The following is a 25405-nucleotide window of genomic DNA, read 5'->3' as shown; positions in this document are numbered from 1 at the left end:
CCTTTTCTCATCCCAGGTCGTTAAGAAGAACATTGTTGCATCTTATTCCTTGACACACTTCGGTAAAAAACTAACTCAAGGACTGATTCCCACGTATCTCAAAAAGTAAAGGAAATGTCGAGAACTGGGCCAGAAAAGCAGCGTTCCTATGCAGAGGAGTGATGTCACAGCCCGAGTACTGTCAGCTTGAGATGTTTACCTGGAGTGAACCTGCCTTCAGAAGCTGCGAGGCCAGGTGCCACACAGGGAGATGCTGTCACACTGGAGCTGACTCGTAAAGCACTTGGGCCTTTAGAGTTCCTTTGAGGGGCAGTACCAGAGACCTTCTCATCTTCTACTGCAGTGTGACTCAGTATAAAGGTTGCCAGTGCAGAAATGTCTAACTACTTAGAATTTCTTTGGACACTTTCAGTGCCTTTCCTCATCTTTCCTGTTCACCTCCACTCCTGTCCTCCTCTTCCCACTGTCTGCAGCCTCAGGATCCTGCTTTGCAACTTCTGTGATGCACTCAGACATGCTGCAAAATTCTTAAGAGTTTTCATCTCCCCTGAGCCAGTTCTGCATGTCGAAGACCCTCCACCCCCACAGGAAAGAGAAACACATACAGTTAATTCTAACAGAAAGCACTCATCACTTTTAGAAACGTGAGAGACTGTATGAACCATTTCTGAGACTTGTCGTTTCCCTTTGAAGCCAGCGATGGCTCGGTCTCAGACCGCACCACACCAAGATGAACTTCTGAGAGCTGAGCTGAGAGCAGTGGCTTCTCCCAGGGGAAACGGCTGCTAAGAAAGTACAGCCAGACTTTGTACCCAGCACAGCTGTAACTCATGGCTCCATGCCCTTGCACCACACTGGTTACAGGTTCTAAGGCCTGAAACACCACCATTCTGGTGGCCATGCAACACTTATTCTAAGTGTATGCTGGAGAATCTGGACCCAGACCTCAGCCCAGTGCCTCCCCATGCCCAGCCAGCACAGGTGTCAGTTCTCAAGGAGGCCTGGAATCTACTCTCCTGAGTTGTCCCCTGACCGTCACCTGGCCTTCACATGGCATGTGGACGCACAATGCTTTCATACACATACACAAAAGAAGTATAATTTTTCATTTTTAAGTTAAAATACAATCTTTTAAAATCACATATAGTTTGACAATTTTAATTTTAATCTCATTTATAAAAAGTAGTCACAGAAAATTCATATACCTTATCCAGGCTACTGGTGAAAGAAAGAAGCAAAATATTTAGGCCTTCCATTTAAATTATCTATAAATTCCTCTTGATCTCATTTACTACAGTTCCATTTGCAATTCTTAGTGGAGTGTACTTTCCGCAAGAGGCAGGAATGTTCAAAAGTAAAGCGTTAAAAAAAACATAATTCCCGTGCAACTGAGACATTGTCTTCAGTCTGCAATTTGGCCCAGAAAAGTCTTCAGTGGAGAGAGAACGAACTATAAATGATGAGTAATACTAAATGATCTGGATCCTTATATCAGAGTGCAGTGGGTACACTGTTCCTGAACATGCCTGGCTGGAACAGACAGACAAGACAGCAAGGGACAGGAGGGACAGAGAAACGAACTTGCCTACTCTGACTGCCCTGCTTCATCACCTAGCTCCCAAACACACTCTTCCCATTTACTTCTTTTTAAAGTTCTGTTTTAACTGTATGTACATGCGTGCATGTGAGCGTGGACACAGAGAGAGAGAGAGAGAGAGAGAGAGAGAGAGAGAGAGAGAGAGAGAGAGAGAGAGAGAGAGAGAGAGAGAGAGAGAATTCAAGCCAGAGTCTGGTACATGCTAGACACGCATTCTAGCCCTGGACTATACCAAAGCCTGTCTCCTCTTCACACATTCCTTATGAGCATGTTCAATGTTCCTGGGTTTGAATGCTTCTGGAATGAAATCACAGTACACACGTTCTCTGTAATCTGCTTCCTTTCCTCAGAATACTCTGTTACACTGGATGGATTAACCAGACTGCTCAGTAGAACAACCTGCTGCATGACCACATGACTTCTCTGCACAGCTCTGCTGTTACTCCTAGATTTGGTTGGTGTTCCAGTTGCTCTAGTCTAGTTTTATTTTCTATGTTGTGTTAGTTTTATTTTTTAACTAGTACTGCTTTAACTTTATTGACATTTATCAAGACTATGGTCACAATTCATTTTTGTATAGCATAACTTTTACTTGCATTTCCACTATCCTGTGTCCCTTCTCCGCTCCCATTCCCAAGGTAAATCATGAAGGAGTTCTCAACTGAAAGGTAAGCATCCCTGGGCCAGGTTGTATGTGTTCCTGGGCTTCAGGTAAAGAGTCAGTGGGGCACAGAACTATTATACTATGTAAGTGACATCTTTTAACATTGTTCTTTCCTATCATATGCTAAATGTAGATATCTTCCAACCTACCAGTAAAGATTGGTAGAGTGAACTACCAATATCTTTAGCAAATTGATCTCAAACCACACTAACCATAAAAAGTTAACCATAAAAAAGAACATACAATTTAAACATTCTTTATCAGAAATACTGGTAGCTACAAGTGATTTAGGTCTGGGGCATCTCTGCATAAGTTTACCAGCTGAGCATCAGATGCTTCAAGTATGAAATGCAAACCTGTTGAGTACCACTTTGAGGCTTAAGACCAATTTGCATCTTCATACTAAAGCTACTCCAATAAGTTCAACCTAGAACAAGCCAAGAGATTGCCAACATGGAAAGCAAGGCACCAGTTGTTTTGTCATGGTGAGGAGGATGCTGTCTAGCCATGAAAATTCCCTGGTCTCTTACTAAGATACTGGGTGCAAAGGGTGCTGATTTTCAGAAGGAAAGAAATTACTTTCTCGATAAAACAAAACTAGGTAACAGCAGGGCAGGAAGGAGAATGTGTGGTTCATTAAAGATCTAGGGTTTTCAGTTGCTACAGACAGATCACGGAGTAAAAAGTCTATACACCGTCAGTGTTTAGCAAATGTCACTGAAGACCGTTGAGTGTACTGTGCATTAGTCATTAGCTCTGGGTACAGGATTAGGCCAACACGAGAGCCCTTATAAAGATGGCACATCAGTAGACAAGGCTGACTGCTAATAAACCATTCCACAATATGGGTGGCCACAGGTCGTGGGGTTTTGCAGTTCTTTTTACGAGAGTTTTTTACAGTTGTGTCTAGATCCTAAAGAAGAGAGACTTAACTATACAGCAAAATAAAACCAGATAGATCCTACATGGCCACAGAAAACACGGGGCTAAAGACAGAGCTGTAAAACATACAGCTGTTAGGGTGTAAAACAAAGTGCAGAGAATATTCTTGTAGATGGCTTAAGAAAAAGAATAGTGGGCTGGAAAAATGACTTAATGGTTAGGAGCATGTAATAATCTTCCAGAGAACCTGGTTCAAATCCCATTAGTCACACTAGGTGGCTAACAACTCTAGTTTCAAGGGGTCTGATGTCCTCTGCAGACATCTGCACTTCTGCACAAATCCATCCATATACTCAGGATTAAAAATAAACATGTCTTAAAACAGAAAAATGAAGTTATTTATTTACTTACTAACTTGGCTTTTTGTTGTTGCTTTTGTTTTGTTTGTCTGTGGCCTAGGCTGACCTCAAACTGAAGGCAATCCTTCTGTCTCAGTCTCTTGAGTATGGTGTTTTACAGCCTTGAGTCATCATTCTTAGTGAAAAAAAGAAATTCTTAAATAAAAATTCAAAAGCACAAAATGTCAGGGTAAAGATTGGATCCAATTACACTAATAAAAATCTAAATGGGGCAACTTGGTACAGTGGTATACTGTAATTCTAGCACTTGGTACCATGGACACACCTGTAGTTCTAGCACTTGGTACCGTGGACACATCTGTAGTTCTAGCACTTGGTACCGTGGACACACCTGTAGTTCTAGCACTTGGTACCATGGACACACCTGTAGTTCTAGCACTTGGTACCGTGGACACACCTGTAGTTCTAGCACTTGGTACCGTGGACACATCTGTAGTTCTAGCACTTGGTATCGTGGACACATCTGTAGTTCTAGCACTTGGAAGGTAGAAGCATGTGGATTCCTGTGAGTTTGAAGCCATGCTGGTAAAAACTTGAACAGATACGGCACTAAAAGCTAAAATCACGTTCAGAGAACATGTAGTTCATGAAGGAAATAATACCTAGAACAAGACCATCTACACGTCAGTGAAGGTAGCACCAGCAGGGGAGGGTAAGTAGAGCACACTCAGAATTCTGCGCTGTCTCCAACAGCTGGTGCAGTGTTACACGATGTCCTCCCTCTCCTGACTTCACTCTATTCATCAGCAATAAGTAGGAGGAGAGAGGGGGAAGCTGTGAAAAGTAAATGCCACCAGATGATGCCTCCGTGCTCTCCATTACTGCAGCCCACTGAGAAATTGCTTTCTCAGTTATGCAGCTAAACAGCTATTAGTATTCTGAGTGGACATGCATGTGTATGTGCAGTGTTGGAGTAGATAGAACACAGGCTCATGCACTCTAGGCAAGAACTCTACCACTGAGCTTCAGCCTCATTATTCTGACAGTCCCAACTGCTGTAGTTCCCAGTCACAGCAGTAAGCACAAATGATGTAATCTATTAATCTATTGGGTTTTTGTTTCTTTGTTTGTTTTATTCTGTTTTGTTTTGTTTTGTTTTTGAGAACAGGTTTCTCTGTGTAACTTTGGAGCCTGTCCTAGAACTTGCTCTGTAGACTAGGCTGCCTCTGCCTCCCCAGTGCTGGGATTAAAGGTGTGTGCCACCACCAGCTAGCATGAGCAATCTATTCTCAAAATAAACACAGTCAGCAAATATTTTTTAAAGTTTCTAAGAAACTTCAGCAAATGATAAAAAAGAATTTAATCATATTAGTATGAAACTAGCAAGAAGGATTAGGGTTGACTATACCAAAATCATCATCTTCAAAACTGTATGAAGTGGGTCTTAAAAGAATGTATGTGGCAACTTTGTTCATGAACGGGTGGAAAATACAAATACAGAACCTATGATGTTCTCACATGGCCGAGGACAGTCTTGGGCGAAACACCAAGTGGGAAGAGGCTGCACATAAAAGACATGATGGATCTAACTGAGAAGGGCTTTGGGTTTTATATACAATTGGAATCAAGAGGATTCTGTGAATACAATCATATATGAAAATCAGAGAAGTGGCTGATAAGATGGGGCTGAGGAGGGAGAACAGAACAGGAAGCCTGAAGTGCCATGCAGGCAGGGTGAGACAGCCAGGCCTACAGAGAGCCCAGTGTTTTCAGAGGGCAGTGGGAGTGAGGCAGCAGGAGGTCGGGGGTGGGGGAGCCATGCGGAGGTGGCGGTGGAGTCGCTGAGTAAGATGCTACCCATGTGAACTCTACATGAGAAAGGGTGGCAAGAATACGGCACATTGGTAGTGTCACCTCAGAGAAGGTGGCACTAACCCAATGACAGCAAGAGGCGGAGACAGGGCAGGATGACGACAACACAGCAACTCCAGAACAGCACACAACAAAAGCAGCTGCTCAAGACACAGGGAAGTATTTAATCCAGCGTGGAAGGCAGAAATGCATGTGCTCGCCGGGCGGTGGTGGCGCACGCCTTTAATCCCAGCACTCGGGAGGCAGAGGCAGGTGGATCTCTGTGAGTTCGAGACCAGGCTGGTCTACAAGAGCTAGTTCCAGGACAGGCTCCAAAGCCACAGAGAAACCCTGTCTCGAAAAACCAAAAAAAAAAAAAAAAAAAAAAGAAATGCATGTGCTCTATCTTAACTCTATATTTTAAAATTCCTGCTATTCTTCTCTAGTTACTGGTTAAACACCTCAGTGCAGACATCAAACACCTCTAACGTGGCCCTTCCTGCCACTTCCCTTCAAATCCTACAGATGCTTCCCATGACCCAGACAATCTATGCTTTCTCTGCTTCTTTTCAAGGCCTTCCAAACTCTCTCTACAACTCTCTTTCAAACAAAGTCTGCAGGGTTGTAAATCACTGCCCTCTAGCCTATGCAAGCAAGCGATCCTCTGTCCCACACCTTTCTCTATCCTGGACACTACTGCTTTATTCCTCAGGGGTTAACTATGCTCTTGTGTGCCTTGTCTTTTATTCTTAGAAGTGCAAAGACATGTCAAATTTATGCAAACACACAAGCTTCTAAGGCATGGTGAGTGCCCTAAAATCTGCCCTCTGGAAGAAGCAACTGTGGACCCCAGCACCTAGAATCACTCCTATAATCTGCCCAAATGAGAAGTCAAGTCATAGTTATAACAGTGACAAAGTGTGTCCACAAAGCTCTCAGAACATAAAAGGAGTCAGTGGGAACTGAGATGAGAATGTGGAAGTGGCATCGTCAGGACTTCTGAGAACCCGTGAGCACAACAGTGAGGGTAGATGTCAGCTTCTGAAGCTAACATATTTCTAAAGAGTTTATTTAGGCAATGCTCATTCTCTTCCTGGTAATCCTGAGGGAATAAAATCTCACCGAGACACACGGCTAAATTTCACATCATTCCTAGAAAGTGGGTGTCACAGAATCTTAGTGAATAAGCAATGTGCATCTACTTGTACCTTCACAGGAAGCCTAGGCACAAGGAGGACTTACACTTCCGGTCTAGGTATGTCTGTAGTGACAAGAAATCCAGAAGGACTCAGAAATGTCAATGCCAAACATGTTGCAAGAGGTCAGAGGCCTCACTTTCTACCTGGGATTTGACCCTAATGTAAGCAATACATATAGTTAATTCTGAATTCAGTAAAACAAGCTCCATCAAGACAAATAGCCCTAGAAATGCAGAGCCAAGTGCACAAGGCAAGGAAGAAGCTTGGCCAGTGACTACTTCACCTGCCTCTCTAGAAGGCAGTAGAAAGTAAGTGCTCCTACGTTAAGCATCCTGCCTAGCCAGAAATGCCAGTAAAGATAAGTATAATCTCCACTGACCTCATCAGCACGTGTTTAAACCATCTTCTAATAACCCTCTAATACCGTGTTAAAACTATCCAAACAAGATGTGAGTACCCTATCTGGGTTAAGGAGAAAAAGGAGGTGACCTGTTATTCCTGCAATTTATAATGCCCAGAACACTTAAAGATCCAGGAACAATGAGTCAGGAACTGCCACAGCTCAGAGATTCAAAGTCTAAGTTTCATTTCTGTGACTACTTCTGTTCACAAGATTCTTTGTCCTTTGTGTCTTGATTTAACTCTAATGCACATCATATTAAACACATAAATATTTTCAAAATACTTGAACATAAATTTTGAGGCCAAATATTCCCAAGATTTGTCATAAACCTATCTATCCAAACTGCACAGAAGAGGTACGTGCACACAAACCTACTGTTCCATATACTTACGGACACCGTAGGAGAAGAGAGCGGCTTTTCCAGTCATCTCCACAGATAATCTAAACTCTTTAGTCTTATTTATGATAAAATAATGATTCAAATGAATTTTGATAATTAAACATTAGTTCCTACAAATATAAAAATGGTTTTGCTGACAGGTCATAGTTTACTTGTGGCTGCACCTTGCGGGCATCTTTTTCTCTTAGAAAGATATTGTCCTTCTTCTAAGCACATGAGAACAACCTTCCTAGAGTTCCACCTGCATTTGGCACTACCAGCTATGGAGGACTGCCCAACAGGATGACAGGATGTACATGCGAAGGTCTGGAGGGATGGCTCAGTGGTTAATAGCTCTTGTGGACTACATGAATCAAGTCTCAGCATCCACAGGCCAGTTTAACTCTATGGGATCTGGGCCCTCTTCTGGCCTCCACAGACACCCACAGTGTACAAACACTCATATACATAAATAAATACATAAATAAAAATAAAACTTTAAAAAAAAGTCATGATTTAAGCCAATAGCTTCTCAGTCCAATGCCCAGGACAGGTGAGCAGTGACAACCAGAGGGCCTCACACACTCACAGAGAAGGAGGATAATGTGTACTGTAGGGAAGGCCAGGTCAGGCACCCTCTCAGCTACTGCTAGGAGTCTTAGCTGGGGTCATCCTTGTGGATTCTTGGGAATTTTTTCCCTAACTCCATAATGGCTCCCTCTATCAAGATATCTCTTTCATTGTTCTCCCCATCTCTCTCCCAACTCGATCATCTCGGGTCCCCTTGTTCCCATCACCCATCCCCTCCTTTCTACTCCCCTTCCCAGTTTACCCAGAAGATCTTACGTATTTCCCTTTCCTTGGGCCCTCCATATGTGTCCCTCTTAGGGTCTTCCTTTTTACCTAGCTTCTCTGGAGTTGTGGATTGTAGTCTGGTTATCCTTTGCTTTATATCTAATATCCACTTATAAGTGAGTACATAACATATTTGTCTTTCTGGATCTAGGTTACCTCACTCAGGATGGTTTTTTCCTAATTCCCCTATAATCAGATTAGTGACTACCCTAATTGTCATCATAGAACCTACATCCAGTAACTGATGGAAGCAGATGCAGTGATCCACAGCCAAGCACCGGGCTGAGCTCCTGGAGCTTAGTTGAAGAGAGGGAGGAGGGATCATATGAGCAAGAGGGGGCGTTAAGAACATGACTGGGAAAACCACAGAGAAAGCTGACCCAAGCTAGCGGGAGCTCATGGACTCTGGACTGACAGCTGGAGATCCTGCATGGGACCGAACTAAGCCCTCTGAATGTGTGTGACAGCTATGTGGCTTCATCTGTTGCAGGGAGGGGGCTGACAGTGAGACCAGGACTTATCCTGGGTGCATAAAATGGCTTTTTGCAGCCCATTCCCTATGGTGGGATACCTTGCCCAGCCTTGATACAAAGGGGAGGGGCTTGGTCCTGCTTCAACCTGGTATACCAGACTTTGTTGACTTATAAATCTTTACAAAAAAAAAGAAGACAGAGGAGGAGGGAGAGAAGGAGGAGGAGAAGGAGGAGGAAGGAAGGAAGGAAGAAAGAAAGAAAGAAAGAAAGAAAGAAAGAAAGAAAGAAAGAAAGAAAGAAAGAAAAGAAAAGAAAAGAAGAAAGAATGCTATCTTTAGTAGAGCAGCACTGCACATCTTTAATCCCAGCACCCAAGGCTGAAGCAGGTGGATCTCTATGAGTTTGAGGTCAGCCTGGTCTGTAGAGTTAGTTCCAGGATAGCTAGAGCTACACAGAGAAACCTGTCTTGGGGAGGGGAACGGAATGTCATCTTTAAAAGCAGTAAGATGAAACAACCTTCTCTGCTGTGAACTACCGTCCAGCAGCCGCATGGCAGGCTCAGAGAAGCTTATACTGAGGAAAGTGCTCTAGCTGGAAGAAATGCGAAGATAAATGGACTATTATCACTGTTCACACCTTCCCAACTTCTCAGCTCTAAGATGAATGGCTACAAATGCCACAAAAGAAGAAACGGTTAACTTGTGCCTCCTACAGTAGAGCACAGCACCACAGTCTCTAATCCAACTACCCCAGTCCCATTAAATTCAGGGGACTGGGGCCACACCTGAGTTACTAGACTGCAGTGATATGATCAACACAGTCAGAATATGGAAACTGCAGAACAAATAACCCAGTTTCCTTAGTAAAAATCCCAGAGGAGAAAAACAACAAAAAGATAGCCATGGGACTTCTAGCTTAAAATAATAAAAATAAAAAACAGGCAGAACCACACAATTACATAGAGTTGGACAAGATACTAAGGATATACTAGGTCATAAGCCAGTAACCTCAAAGATCCTAACACTTAAGACCTGACTAAAACTGGCTTTTACTTCACATCAAATGGGACTGCTCACCAGTCAGCACAGAAAGAGACCAAGGTCTGGACAAGCACTCACCTATGGGCTTGGGCAACTTAAGGTATTTTAAAAGTTTAAAAGATACCTGTGCATTCTGACACAGAATGACGCAGAACAGCTTGATTCAAAATGTATGGGAAGGGTGAGAAGTCCTGACATTCTAAGAGTACAGAGTAGGAGTCCCCGCCCACACAGCAACCCTACCAATGACACTTCCTAGCAAACCTCAGGCAAGGGGACATCAAGGAACTGGCATTGACCAAGAAACAAGGCACTAGTTTAGGCAACTCATAGACAGTCCAAATGCTTTAAAATTTCAATAAAAATAACAGTATCTTATTTCCTAATTTCAATGCTCTGCTACAAACAGTTCAGCTATGGGTTTTACATACTAATTTTTTATTCTTTGAAATTTGTTTCCCAGTGAAAAGAACTGGACCTAGGGCCTCACCTGTGAAAGGTATGCACTTCACCACTGACAAGCCTGAGATTTCTGAAAACTCACCCTCATCTTCTGTACTTACTACATACCTCAAATGGTTGCTTTATAAAAATAAATAATAATTAAGTAGTAATTAAAGTGATATATTATTCATTTTAGTCTCCTTTTCCACAGTTTTGGGCATTTTTTTAAGCCCACAGGAGGCAGGGCTGCAGCTGGCTTCCTGCCTATCACCTGGTCCTTCCATCTTAGTAGCCTCATCATCTTCAAATGTGGGGACAGTGTAAATATGCATGGAGCTCAACTGTACTGTGCATTTATTAATAAGGGTCCCACAGCGCTGTAGAAGTCAGCCTTTATAGATCATGCGGATTTCAACTTTTATGGACACCATCTAACAAGTGGAGGGCAGAATAAGCATAAACAAATTCCATTTCAATAAAACAAAAAAAAATCATGCAAACTTTTAAAATTGTAACTTTAGCTTTACTTTTTAAAAGGCATCTGGAGAAATAAATAAAACAAAACAAATTCATAACTAAGACTCATTCACAGTACAAAAGTAAAAAGAAGATCTATTAGGTAGTTTGATCTGGTTTGGCTTCGCATACTGAATCTTTGTCTACTAAAACAAACAGCACTAGAAACTAAGGAGAAAGGGGATTTTTTTTTTTTGCTGAATGTATGATCAACTAATTTCTGCTAGTAGGTTATAAGGTACTCAGAAATAGTATTAACTAGATAAAGCATGTTCATTTTACATTGAAATAAGCCATCAGCAATAGATTTTATTTAGACAGCTTCATTACAATAAAGCAAGTTACTAACAAGCCTTTTAAATAAAGCTTCTAAGTGCCAAAAAATGTATAATTGAAAACTACTACTTCAAACAGAATATACTTACCGATCTTTTACTTAACTAGCATTTATTTACAAGGCTTCTAAATACAAACTGTTTCTTGTTATTTTTTCCTTTTCTGCATTCTTCTGCAAGGCAAAGCTGACTTTAATTCTTTGTAGTGTAGGAATAGCATAGAGATAAGGCACTTAGGAACTTTTACAGTTACTTGTTTTGTTTCTTTCAGTTTACTTACTTTGTAATACGGTCAATGTTGGCAATTTGCTTCTGATTCCTTATAATTTCGATGGCTGCCCAAAGATGCTGGATAGCTTTTGTATCCGCCTGTCGTCTTTTTGTTAAACGTGCCATGACCTGTTTACTTCTTTAGCTGTAGTAATATACAAAAACATAAGGCAGAAACATGGGTTACAGAGTGAATTTCAACACCAGGAGCAGCAGTCACAGCAGCACTCGACACTGTCAACTAGAGAGGTAGGCTGCTGCTTCCCATTTTCTCCCTCCACTCGTTAAGTGCGCTACTGACCAGAAGCACCCGCTCACGGGTTTCCTCTTAGAGATGATGTTCTAGATCCAGATTCAAAAGGTCTTTCCAAGACGCCAACTTTAAACCAATGTCAAAAAAAAGACTTAATGTTAATTCTAAAACACATAAATACTACAAGATAAAACTTCAGTTTTAGGTATTACACTGTGTGAAATCTGAACAATAAAAAATGAAATTTACATGTCCTAATTGTTTGGTATTTCATGTTTTTTGCTGATGAGAACTTTAGAGATTCCACTGTTATATACAAATGAAAACGTCAGACGTGGCAATGGCATGTGGGGCGGCACACCTGCAATTCCAGCACTCCACAGGTAGAAGCAGGAGGATCAATACAAGTTCAAGTCAACCTGATCTACACAGTGTCTTCCATATGAGTCAGAACTGCATAGCAAGACCTTGTCTCAAGAAACAAACCACGAACAGAAAGCCAAGATGTCCTGGCGTAAAACACAAAAAGCCAAGGGCTAGGACACCAGACTGCAAATTATCAGTAATGATCCAGCTGCCAGAATAGGAGTTCATTCCAGAGTGAATAATCACATTATTAGGAGATAACACTATTATTTTATTCAAATTTTAGTATTCTGTATGGGCTGAAGGAAACAGCTGTCAAGCTTCCAGACACCCTTTCAGCTGTCTCCTGGCAAAGGAAAAAAAAACAACAACAACACGGATGACAGTCCCGTGTCTGGTGGGTGGCAGTATTAAAGAAGGCCCACTGAATCTTTATTTCATGTTCATGGAGAGCCCACTTGGGGATCCAACAAAACATACAACCCACACATCAGTGTGGTAGGTCCTTAAGTGCAAAGCAGGAAGGCAAGCATTGGGCCATCTCCAGCTGGCTACTCCCTACAAGGAGATGGCACGTGGGGAACTCTAACACTTAGTGTACTCCCTGACTGGCCACAGAACTTGCTGGGATTTCATTTCTCTGCCTCTACCCACTTGGCCTCCTTTCTCTCACCAACCTGAGACTTGCAGCTGCCACTAGGGTTCCTCTTAACAAGACTCACTAGGGAGCCTGAGGCCAGCCTGACCTTGGATATGGTGACTTCCAGCATTAGATAGCCAGCAGGGAGTGAGCACACTGTGGGAGGGCTGAAGGTATTTCTGGAGGGCCTACTTTCCCCAGGGCTACTACGAAAACAATGCTAGGCTGGGGAGAAGGCTGGTGGTTTAGCACTCTTGATGCACATTTAAAGACCTGAGTTCAAATTCTCAGCACCCATGTAAAAAGCAGGTGTAGCCCTGTGAGTCTGAGACCCCAGCACTCAGCAGGAGGTGGGAGGACAGAGGAAGGAGATGGCCGGGGCTTGCTGGCCTCAGTGAGAGACTGCTTCGAGGAATAAGGCAGAGAGTGAGAGTAGAACACCTGTCACCCTGAAGTCTCCCTGCACGTTTCCAACACACACACACACACACACACACACACACACACACGGATGTACACACACACACTCAAAAACAAAATCTGTGGGTCAAGTTTTAAAGGAAAATCACTTGGTTCTGAATAAACTTAGACGTGTGACTAAATGATGATAAAACATGATTTGTGATGTTTCCTTCAGTTGCAGCGCGCACAGATACCTGGTTTCAAGGTCCTCAGGCATGCCAGCTCAAGAACGTAACGAGCCTTGGGCAGAAACTGCCAGAGCCACAGAGAGATGCAACAGCACCGCTCAGCCTAGTACTGCTGTGTCCTTCAGACACAGGAGCACAGTCCAACCACCTCAGCTATTGAGAGTGACCAGAGTTTGCCCTGTTCATACTGCTGTAGTAGGCAGGAGATATTTAAAACGTAGTGAATGGCAATCCCTGCCAGAAAACAGAATTGACAGAGGACATCTAATGTGCAAAGTGTAAGGTCATATAGAACAAACATACAAATGGTCTAGAATCTCCTGAGAGATTTAGAAAAGCGTCATGCTGCTTCTAGGCTAAGCAAAATTTAGGCAGAAATAAGTGAAAAAATGCAAAAAAAAAAAAAGAAATATGAGAAAATATGAACAACAATATTTCTCTTAATTTATCTTAAAAATTGTTTAAAGCAAAAAGAAAAATAAAAGATTTCATCATGCTTATAATATATTCAGTAGTAAGGTATATTATGACCAAAATGCAGAGGAAGGGGAAGAGAATGAACGTGAGACAGCACCATACCAGACGAAGTGGGATTCAGGTAAAATCAGGAGGCAAGTACAATAAAAGAATAATACAAGCAGATATAGTTAACACACAATCCATCTGCAAATTATTCTTTCTTAAAATACATGGTATGAGTTGTGCAGTTCTGTAATCCCAGCTACGCAGAGGCTGCAGCAGGAACACTGGAAGTTCAAGGACCGTCTAGACCACAGACTTCCACGGCAGCCCAGGCAACCTAGAGTGACGCTGTCTCAATAGTTAATCGAAAATAATTTATCAGATATATAGGATGTTTTAATAAAAAACTGAACTTTTGAGATAAGTATAATTATAAATATAATGGGAACTAAGCAGCAGAAATGCCTAAAGTGATAGCATACATTCCTAGAAATTATTAAAATCAAGACTAAAAAGTAAAGCAAGCTACACCTCAGGAAAGCAGATGCAGAGATAAAATCAAGGACTTCTTAGAGCTCTGTGAGCCATGTGACAGACAGCAGATGTGCTGCCACTCAAGCTACACCAGGTCTGGGAACGACCCCCGGGATGGGAGGCAGAGTGGAACCCTGCCAATGGAGTGAAGGGAAGTGTGTGGCACATCTTGAAAGTGCCAAAACAATTCAGCCTATTAAGACAAATATTTCATCCAAGTACAACTATTCAATTATTTCTGAGTAAAGAGGAATCTCAAAAGCTAATACAGTAGTGGAACTAAACCCAGACTTCACAAATCCTCAGCAAGCCCTACTGTTGAGCTACAGCCCCACCCCTCAAGAGCCGCTTTCTTAGGCTCTGTGTTCACTCATCTCTCACACACTTTATGTGTTCTGTCTGTATACTAGCCATTCTTGCACTGTGGGCAAACAGCAATAGGCAGACAAGACAAAAACTCTAATCCAGTAAGTACCATTAATAACATGGCTTGATACAAGAAAGGAATGACAACTGGGCATTAGTCAACAAAAAGAAAACATCTTCGGACTCCGGGTTCTTAGGCGCCACACAAAAACTAGTGGATGTGGGAAAACCAAATTCTGCAACCCACTCCTCTCTGAGTGGGGATCACTAGGTCTCCATCCCCAGCCTGAGTAGAATCACTTGATCCCACAATTATCGTTAGTGTACTAATGGTAATCTGTTCAAACATTGCTTACAAAATGCATCATTCATTAACTATAAATTCCTCAAGATAATTCTTTAATTCAACTAAGAAAGAAATTGTCTCATTTATTTTTACATCTAATGTTTTTCTAGATGCCTAGCAGATTCGCAAATATGCTAATCTTTCCATATAAAAGTATTAAATTCAACTTTTCCAGCTACGCTATGAGACCCTAGAGGAGGCCTTCATTTCAGAACGACAGGTCAGTGGGTGTGTAAAATCACCACAACAGTCCTTCCAATACACATGAGGAATGCAATACACTCCTTTCAGTAAAAGCTACATGGGAAACAATTTCCAAGAGGCCTGTAGTTTAAAAGTAAGCAAAACATTTCAAGTAATTTTAATAAGCCCCCAGCTGATGCTGATATTGTCCTTAGAAATCCAGATTTCCCACAATTCCCAGTCTATAGGTATACTCCCGTCTCATCACAGCACTACACAGAAAGAACACAGCAAGTCAGGAAAAATTTAATAAGAAGCAAATTAAATAACGCGTCATTTGATGGCAAATGCATATGGATGAGGCTGTGCGGTAATGAGTAATAAAGCACACTATGAGACAGCATGGATGGGGCAGATAAAAGATGAAAGACCACAGTCAGCCTCTGCAGTGAAGGACCTCTTATTTACTTCTAGTATAGGTTTATGTGTGAGGGTTTTGTTTTGTTTTATTGCATAAAATAAATATTCAAATATTTATACCAGATATTACATTCAAAAATATATTACTTTAAAAAGTCATATTGCTTCTGTGGTTTACACTGAATAAATAAATATATGAAACATCCTTATCTATTAGTGATTTCACTTTATAATTATATATTCTCACCATCCTTCAATTTATATATTAACTTTTGGTGAGGGTTTTTGTTGCTGTTGTTTAGGGGACAGGGTCTTACTCAGGAAGGCCTTGAACTCACTATATAGCCAAGTATGAAGTTAAACTTCTAAATCTCCTACTTCCACCTCCTTATTCCTGGGATTATAGGTGCACAACACTATCCCCAGCTTTAGTGTTTTTGTGTCTTGTTATTCATAAAATACTTTCCTCCTCTTTGCATTTTAATAAGCATTAATGGAATAATGAAGAAATCTAGACATACTTTTTTTTTAATAGTTACTGTTTTAGTAAGTACTTCTACACCCAGATCAGAAAAATTTTAAATACTTTTGGGGAAGTTTTAGGTTGCTAACAGATTTCCCACACACTGCCTGTCCCCACACAGGCACTACTGCCATCAACACTTTACCAGGGCAGTGACACTTGCTATAATCAATGGACCTATACCGACAACACTGCCAAACTAAGTACATAGTTTAAGGTTTTGTGCACTCTAAAAGTCTTGGCATATGTTCACTAATAAGCAATCAAGATTGTGACATCACACACTATAATTTTGCTGCCTTAAAAAGTTCTCTGTGCTTCACCTATTACTGTCTCCTGCTCCTTTAACCTTTGGTGTTCCCACAATTTTGCCTCTTCCAGAATGACAAGCGGTTGGAATCACGCAGCCTTCTTTTCATAGCTGGAGAGCTTCTGCCAACATAAACACTATCCCAGTGGCTATATTAGTTACCCATTCACCTACTAAAGGCTGCCATGAATGCATAGAAGCTTCATAACCTATGGGTGAAAAAGCTGCTATGCAGATTTTTGTATGCAGATCAATTTTGGCTCATTTGAGTAAATAGCAAAAAGGGTATGAAGGCTGAATTGTATACAAAAAGTATTTTTAGCTTTGTTAGTTTTGTAAAACATCAAAAGATCTGCTCAATTGTCGTCCAAAGCAGGAGGATATCCATACTTGCATTCTCCCTAGCTAGGCAATAAAGCTCCTGCTGCCTCATAAACCTCCTGGCAGTCAGCGTCAGTACTGTGGATTTAGACAGTAGGCATGTAGTGATTGCTGATGTTTTGATTTTCTATTTCCTAATAGTATTTGTTGGACATCTGTCATTTTTCTTATGTTTGTCACATTTTGGTTGCCTTCTTTCTTTTATAAAAAATAATTTATTTTTATTTTGTGTGCATTGGTTTTTGCATGCATGTATGTCTGTGTGAGAGTGTTGGATCCTGGAGTTACAAACAGTTGTGAGCTGAGATGTTGGTGCTGGAAATTGAACCCAGGTCCTCTAAAAGTCAGTGCTCCCAACCACTGAACCAGTTCTCCAGCCCCCTTAACTGGGTTTTCTTATTGTAGACTTTATGTATTATTTTTGTATTACAGCATCTGATGGGTGCAGATACATGTGCAAGCCAAAAAAACAACCTGGGGTACCAGTCCTCAAGAGCATTGTCCACCTTGAGAAAGTATCTCTCACTAACTTGGAACTCGCCCAGATTAGGCTGGCTGGCCAGTGAGCCCCAGGGACCACTTGTCTCCACCTCCCTAGCACTGGGATTATAAGCACACGCCACCACAGCTGGAGTCAGTCCGGGGATCAAACTCACATTCTAGAACACTTACCTATGACTAGGCTACCTACCCAGCCCTTTGCATATGTGATTAAAAGGCATCAAAGGCATCTTTTGAAAACATTTTCTCAGCATCTGTAGCATATGTTCTTATTCTCTATACAATATGTCTCTCACTGACAAACATATGGCAATCTAAAGTCCTGCTTATTCTCTTTTCATTGGCAGTGTCTTTGGTGTTGTAGCTACAGTGGTACCAACAGAACAGGATCGTGGACGTTCTGTTGTCTCGCAAAGTTTAGCAATTCTACATTTGGCATTGAGAATTATGATCCATTTGCAGTTAGTTTCCAGTAATGCCATTTAAATTCACCTTTATAATCAAATGTTCGTTCTATTGCAGCATGGCCTTGACTCCTTGGCTGATGTTCAGGTCTGTTTCTTAGTTCTCTATGCTATTCCATCGTCAGTTCTTTCTACATCATACTGATAGCAACATCTTCATACTAAGATTCAGGTTGGCAACTATCAGCATTTTTCACTTTGATCTTCTAGATCTTCTGCCTTTCCTCCTCAATTTCAGAATGAGTTTGTTGGGATCCATGTACTAAGTGGCTCAGTTTTGACTGATGCACTAAAACTACAGATCAGACAGAAGGTGACATTAGTCTTCCTAGCCATGAGTTATCTTCACATTGATTATCTAACACCAGAGTTCTTTAGTCTTCATCATATAGACCTTGAACATATATTGTTAGATTTCTATCTAAACATTTCATTTTGTGCATGTTAATTGTAAACTGCAATATGTTTTATCTCAAATTATATTGTCCATTGCTGATACGTAAGGAATTTTTATACATTAATCTTATATCTTGACCTTACCAGGACATTTCCTCTATGGCTTCTTTTAAGATATTTTGATGTGTTCTATGCTTGAAGCACATTCCCTGGTGTGGGTCTTGTGACAGTATCCCTATTACTGTTGCTTGTACTTCAGTGTCTTGACATGGCAAAATTCTGCAGGAAGTATTGCCTCAAATACTGTTTCAAGTTCTTTTTCTTTCCTATATTGCCATCATACATAAATTACATCTTTTGAAGATGCCCACAGCTGCTGAATGTCCTATTATTATATTTTTCTTTTGCTTTTTCAGTTCAATAATTCTTCCATGTTCTCAAACTCAGAGATTATTTCCTTAGCCCTGCCCATTACAGATAAACTCCTCAGAGTCATTCATTTCTGCTACACTGCTTATCTCCAGCACTTTTTATTCTTTCTTAGGGCGTCAGACTCTGCGTACATCATCCACTCATTATTACATGCTGCCTACTTTTTGTCCTCAGCATTTTAACTGTAGTTATTAATAATGCACTATCTGATTATTATCCAATATTCTTATTACACTGACCCATGTTCTGATGTTTGCTCAGTCTCTTCAAACCTTTTGGAAAACCTTATAGTTTTTTGTTTATATGGAAAAATGGACATGATGTACTGAACAAATAGAACCATGGGGACAGGCCTTTAATCATGTAGTTGACGACATGGAACAGAGTTCTTTCAATCTGATGACGTCACAGCAGCCTTTAAGTAAGTCTCTGACTGGACTGTCAGTGTCACCAGCACTGTGGGGTTTCTCCCCTCTCATGACACAGGTTGTGAGAAGGAACTGAAGCTGGCCATTTCTTCCCCCAGCTTGGCTCACACAAAAGAGCCTCAATTACACAGACAGATCTTACTAAGAATGGAGCACTCTGCTGAACAATGGTGGCGCACGCCTTTAATCCCAGCACTTGGGAGGCAGAGGCAGGTGGATCTCTGAGAGTTCAAAGTCAGCCTGGTCTACAGAGCAAGTTCCAGGACAGCTGGGGCTACACTGAGAAAGTCTGTCTCAAAAAAAATAAATAAATAAAAATTAAAAAAAATAAATAAAAAGAATGAAGCACTCTGGAACATCTGATAACCTCTTTCCTCCTGTCTGACCCTGCCCAAAAGCACAGGGCATTTCTGATACTCGCTGTGAGATCCTGGCTAAGGTAAAATTCAGACACATAAGGAAGCCATTTTCTGAGGTTCCCCCCCCCCCCAGTCTTCCCCTCTCCTTGTTGCCCAGACTGACAGTAAATCCTGCCCATAGGCTTTAGTTCTAGGAAGCCGTGGCTCTTTCTGCCAGCCGATCTCAATTTTCTATGGAGTAGTTTACCCCCTGTGGCTGTAAGGGGCAAATCTTTTCTTTGAAAGATCGAGAAAAGATTGATTTCTCTTACTTTTGCTTTTCCTCATCTTTTTAAACTTGTTATCCACATAGAATGATGCCAATGCCAACTAGAAACAGTGGAATTTCTTTCTGAAAATGATTGTAAATGTGATAATATGATGTTTTAACAAAGACGAAGCCAAATGAATTAGCATAGCTAGCTGAAAATTTTCTCTGTTCTACAACAAAATGTGATATTTCTAAATATATATATTAAATTGTTAGGAATACTAGAATTAGTTTCTTGACTTTGTTTAGCCTGTTGTTAATGCCTCACAATTGTCATTGTTAAAACTTGTATGCAAGCTACATATATGAAATTACAAACACACTGTCGATCCCACATGATTATCTTACATGTACTACCTGTCCAAAAGTATCAGCTTTGAATTTCTTATTTAATTTAGTCTTGGGGTTTTCTGAAATGGGGTCTTGTTTTACAGCCTCGGGTGGCCTAGAACCTGTGGTCCTCCTGCCTCAGCCTCCCATATGGACTGCTTTAGCACACCTCCTTTAAGCTTTCATTATGTCGCTGATCAGCCTTAGCATGAACTAGATAGCATAAATGACTCCTGGGTGAGCACTCCTCCCTGGGTAATTAATTTTGATATGTTACAATGAGCCTGTGGCTGCCAGGAGCTAGGTGTGAGGGGATGGAGAGCTTCTGCTTAGTGAGTTGTGGGTTGGGTGGTGAGGACAACTGCACAGTACTACAAATGCATTTACACTGAACTATGTACTTTAAATGGTTAAGATGGCAAACAAGACAAAGAAAGCATAAACTTAATTCATAATGATAATAAAGATTTATTACTAGGTCTTAAAAGGGGTAAATCTCAAATACTCCACTAGCAAGTGCCAAAACGATCAGATGGCATCATTCCATGTGTGTGAGCAGCTGGTGTGGAAGGACACAAAGAACACAGAGTGGATGCCCTGCTGCTTCTTTGCCTGCACTTTAGATTGAAAACTACATCAACACTAAGCAATGTGTGGACCAAGGCTCCTGACAACAAAAGAAGCCATACAAGTTTTTTTTTTTGTTTTGTTTTTTGTTTTTTTGTTTTTTTGTTTTTAATATCTCACTTTTTAACTCTGCTAGTTTGAGTCTGTTTTCCACACTGCCAGCACAACAGCACAGCTAATTCAGTTTTCGTTCATTGTTCTGGTCCAAGCAGAGGGCCTGTACCTACAGACTGTTTCCGGTAGGAGAGCTCCTTGGCAGTGCTAAGCATGACTGGATGACCATGAGTTGAGCGAACTAGTAGCCCCACATAAGCATGTGAAGTCTCTCTCTTCCTATAAACCCACCAGTATTTAACCCACCAAGGCCCCAACTCTGAGGATTTTACCCACAAGCTCCACTTCTAAAGAATTAAGTTTCTCCCTTTTAAAGATAAGTATCAAGTTCCAAAATGAGTTTCATAGGATAAAATCATTTTCTAATATCAGATTACAGCAACTTGTATGTCCAAAGGATGTGTCCAGACTAAGACTAATTTGTAAAATAAAATGACAAATTAGAAAACTGACAATCTTTTCTTTTTCAAAACAGATTTGGTGAGCTATAAACACACAAACCATTGAACTCACAAATGTGAAATGGACAGCACAGTGGGGCAGGGTGAATGTAACAAAGTATTTCACAAGTGTGTGTCTTCCGCCTCTGTTTCACTTGTTTCCCCAGTCCATCTTACGGGGTGCATCAGATCTTCAGTTCTTTTCATACCTGCCCCGCACTCCTCTGAACAAAGGTGTTACACTTTGTTCGTCCATCCAGCTATTGATGGACACAGGCGGTCCCTAACATCTAGCTGACATCAACACTGGCAGATAAGTGTATGCTTTCAATTCCTTTGGGCATGTGCCCAGAATAGAAACTAAATCACACAGTAAATCTGTTTAACCTGTGCAGCAATCAGAAGACGGCTTTCTATAGCAGCTGAACCACTACACACTGATCAGCAAGGTAAGCAGTGCAATTTCTCCACATCTTTACAAACATGGGTTTTTTTCTTCTTATTTTTAGATTACAGCCATTTTGGTAGGTACAAATAGTCCATCACTATGGTTGTATTTATCAATTTGCATAATGACTGGTGATGTTGAACAGCTTTTCATATTTTGTTGGATTTTTGCTATTCATTTTCTTAGTAGAAATATCCTTCAAATCCTTTGTCCATTTTAACTATTTAGTTGGTGCATGGGGAGCATTATATATTCCAGGTATTAACCCATCTTCAAAGGTTCAAATTTTACAGTTTCATCCTTTCTAAATGCTGCCTTTACCATTTATGTTTATCCATCATGATTTTCTCTCTTTCCTCCTCCCTCCTCTAAGACAGGCTCTTAGTATGTAGCCCAGGCTTGGCCTTAGGATTTTTCAATCTTCCTGCCTCAACTCTCCATGTGCTGGGATTACGGGCATGCTCTTTTTTTTTTTTAAGTAATGTCCTTTAATACACAGAAATATTTTGATTTTTGCTGAATTAGAATTTATTTTAGTTGGTCATGTTTTGGTGTCTTATCTAAGACTTTTCTAAATAGTCAAAAGTAAGAAAAAAATTAATTTATCAATTCTCAAGAGTTTTCATATTCTGGCTCTTTTCTTAAGGTCATTGGCTCATTTTGCATTAGATTTTCAACTTCTTTTAAAGTGTGGTCATCAAGAAACACCTGCTAATAAGACTATTTTTTCATAACTGAGTAGACTTGGCATCCTTGTCCATAGATGTGTAGGACAGCTACTCTAGACTGGCTGTCAAGGTTGCTATAGTGAGCAACAGTGATATTCACCCCACAGTTCTACCTGTCTCAAGCATCAATAGGACTACAGTTCCCTACTGCTGCAGTGAAACTGTGTCATGTGTTGTACATTAGTGAGGTCGTGTGGGCTGGATTAGATAAGGTCAACTGTCCCAGATTAGGAGAGACCACATGGGCTAGATTAGGCAAAGAGAAGTAAAAGTGATTTATGGCACTTCCACTTATAAAGATTTAAGATTCTCATATAAGTTTTCATTATACCATAATGCCATGCACGGGTGAGGGTGAGGTCTCTGACGGTAGCTGCATGCTCGTCCTGCATGTCAGAGAGGACAAAGCACAGCAGAGCTGAACTGTGACATCTAATATGTGCACGAATCACTGCGGGAAGCCACTGATTTCTGAAGTTGCTTATGAAAACTGTCATAAATTGTTAAAGAAATGTGTCCCTTATTCTGAATATTTGGGGCCAAATGCATTTCAGATGTTTTCAGATTAGGGGAGATCCGCATTTACATAATCATGAGATATCTCAGGATGGGCTCAATTCCAAGCATGAAATCCAGGAAGGTTTCATGCACACTTTAAAAGCACCCCAAAGGTAATCTTCTACGATATTTTTAGTATGTCGCTTTTGACTTTAGCTCATTACATAAAGGCAGGAGTGGTGTTTCTTGTCCACTGGTGGCTTAAGAATGCTGTGTGCTGTGTGAGCTGGTAACTAGAGATGGGGAAGTGTATGTGGAAAAGAACTCAGCACGTCGGAGGCACAGAAAACCTGGAAGAGATGCAGTGAAGAAAAGCAGAATGGAAACAGGAAGAGGCAGACTGAGAATAGATAAACCTGAGCTAAACAGCAAGCAGTTTGATTTCGATGCATAGGAACTGGAAGCTGTCACACTGGGCTGGCCAGCAGGCCAGGAAAGGACAAGTATAGAATACAGAGCGTGAATCGTTGGCAGTCCTTTCTAACACCAAAATCTAGATGCCTGGATTCATGCTCTGGCACGAGACCGAAAAATCCAAATGATTTCCTACCTGGAAAACCAAATGGCTCCAGAGAAAGGACCTTCAGACACTGACATCTGAAGGAAGCTAAGGAAAATACCACCGGGTACCCGACACCCCTATAATGCCCCTACACAAGACCTGTAGTTAGCTCTCTAGTGCCTCTGCAGTAAGTATGATGTTCAGAAGTAGCTTTTCAACAAAAAAGAGGTCACACCAAGCAAAACAAATGGAAGCAGGACTCAAATCAGAAAATACTAGTAAAGCCGGGCGGTGGTGGCTCACGCCTTTAATCCCAGCACTCGGGAGGCAGAGGCAGGCGGATCTCTGTGAGTTCGAGACCAGGCTGGTCTACAGAGCTAGTTCCAGGACAGGCTCCAAAACCACAGAGAAACCCTGTCTCGAAAAACCAAAAAAAAAAAAAAAAACTAGTAAAGACTTTCAGACTATAACTTAAGTATCACCCAAAAATAAGAAAGAGAATTGTATCTGTGAGCTGTAAATAGGATAACACAAACAAAATGCTAATGAAATGTTAAGATAATGCTGAGTTTGGGGCTAGAGAAACCAGCTGCTCTTCCGGGAGGTCCTGAGTTCAATTCCCAGCAACCACATGGTGGCTCACAGCCATTTACAGTGAGATCTGATGCCCTCTTCTGACATACAGATATACATGCAGATAGAACACTCATAAACGTAAAACAAATCTTTTTTTAAATATTTATTTATTTATTTATTTATTTATTTATTTGGAATACAATATTCTGTTTGTGTGTCTGCCTGCAGGCCAGAAGAGGGCATCAGATCTCATTTTAGATGGTTGTGAGCCACCATGTGGTTGCTGGGATTTGAACTCAGGACCTTTGGAAGAGCAGGCAATACTCTTAGCCACTGAGCCATCTCTCCAGCCCAAACAAATAAATCTTTAAAATCTGTTTTTAAGTGGTTTACTGTTAAAGTTGATGTAGTTGTCAAATGAATTTTAACAAATGTACAATAAGAACGAAAAAAGAAACTGTGGTATAGTTTCTGAATAACAAAGAGTTTCAAAAGAAGAGGAGGAAATGGAGAGAAAAGCCCCTAGAAGTAGGGCAAGCAAAGTATCTAGCACTGAGGCACATCAGGTGGAAGAACAGGCAATATCCCAAGTCAGAGGTGCAAGCAGGAAGGGCAGGCTTCCAGGGGGTACAGATCAGGCAAGTGGGTCCAGAGGACTGGCACCTCACTTCCCAGCACCTACCTCCTGACTGAGGAGAAACTGTGTTCTAAGTTACCCAAGCAATCAATTGGAAGACAAAAGACCTATCCAGTCATTCAGATACCCCACAACGTTATGACCTATGTAATCTTTCTCAGGAAGTGGCAAAGCTAAGTTGTAAACCATGAAAAAGGAAAGCCTGAGATCCTGTTGTCCAGGAAACAGGTCTCACCAGGGGAAAGCAGCTCTAGGAGTAGACCTGGGAAATTCCCCATCCCAACAGAGCAAGAGTAACAGTACCAGAAAGTACAAAGTCAGTTCCCTTAGACTCATTAGACAAATTCTTATGCCAATAAACATGCAAACAGGTTAGAAAGAAAATACAAGACCTATGACAAAAATCCTAAATAAATTTTTGTCAAACACAAACTACAATTAAAAAAGGATATTTTATTCTAGAAATATAGTGATGTTTAATATTAGAAAATCTAACAGGATATCAGAATACTATGAAAATATTATCATTTTTATAGATTCTAAAAAAGTACCAGAATGGTGAGCCACCAGCACCATAAACAAAGCACAAGATCTAAAAGTTTTTTTTTAAAAAAAGTAGCAAGGCAGAAACCTAGTCCAATGGAAACTCCCAGGAGTCCACAAGGTGACCCTAGTGAAGACTCCTAGTAATGGGGAATATGGAACTTAACCAGTCATCTTCTGTAACTGGGCAAGACTTCCAGTAGAGGGACTGGGACACCATCTCCACCATAAACCCTCTACCTACAATTAGTCCCGCCTACAAGATGAGCTGGGGTAAAAGTGGTGCAGAACTTGTAGGAGTGGCCAACCGA

At 41.1% G+C, this 25405-nt stretch overlaps 1 protein-coding gene across 10 annotated transcripts in view; it reads right to left on the bottom strand.

The window, feature by feature from the left end:
• Zmynd11 (zinc finger MYND-type containing 11) overlaps window positions 1-25405 on the bottom strand; it is an 85773-nt gene that overhangs the window by 39936 nt on the left and 20432 nt on the right. For all 10 annotated transcript variants that reach the window (XM_050142300.1, XM_050142302.1, XM_050142299.1 and 7 more), the window contains exon 2: window positions 11278-11412. In XM_050142300.1, the coding sequence (XP_049998257.1) occupies window positions 11278-11393 (116 nt within the window). In that variant the 5' untranslated portion in view covers window positions 11394-11412. The remainder of the gene's footprint in view (window positions 1-11277; window positions 11413-25405) is intronic.

Source organism: Alexandromys fortis, unplaced genomic scaffold (genome assembly GCF_014885135.2).
Source record: "Alexandromys fortis isolate MF-2015 unplaced genomic scaffold, M_Fortis_MF-2015_v1.1 scaffold_5, whole genome shotgun sequence".
In the NCBI taxonomy this organism is placed as follows: domain Eukaryota; kingdom Metazoa; phylum Chordata; class Mammalia; order Rodentia; family Cricetidae; genus Alexandromys; species Alexandromys fortis.
The sequence above is the reverse complement of the archived record's forward strand: the minus strand, read 5'-3'. Positions and strand labels throughout refer to the sequence as shown.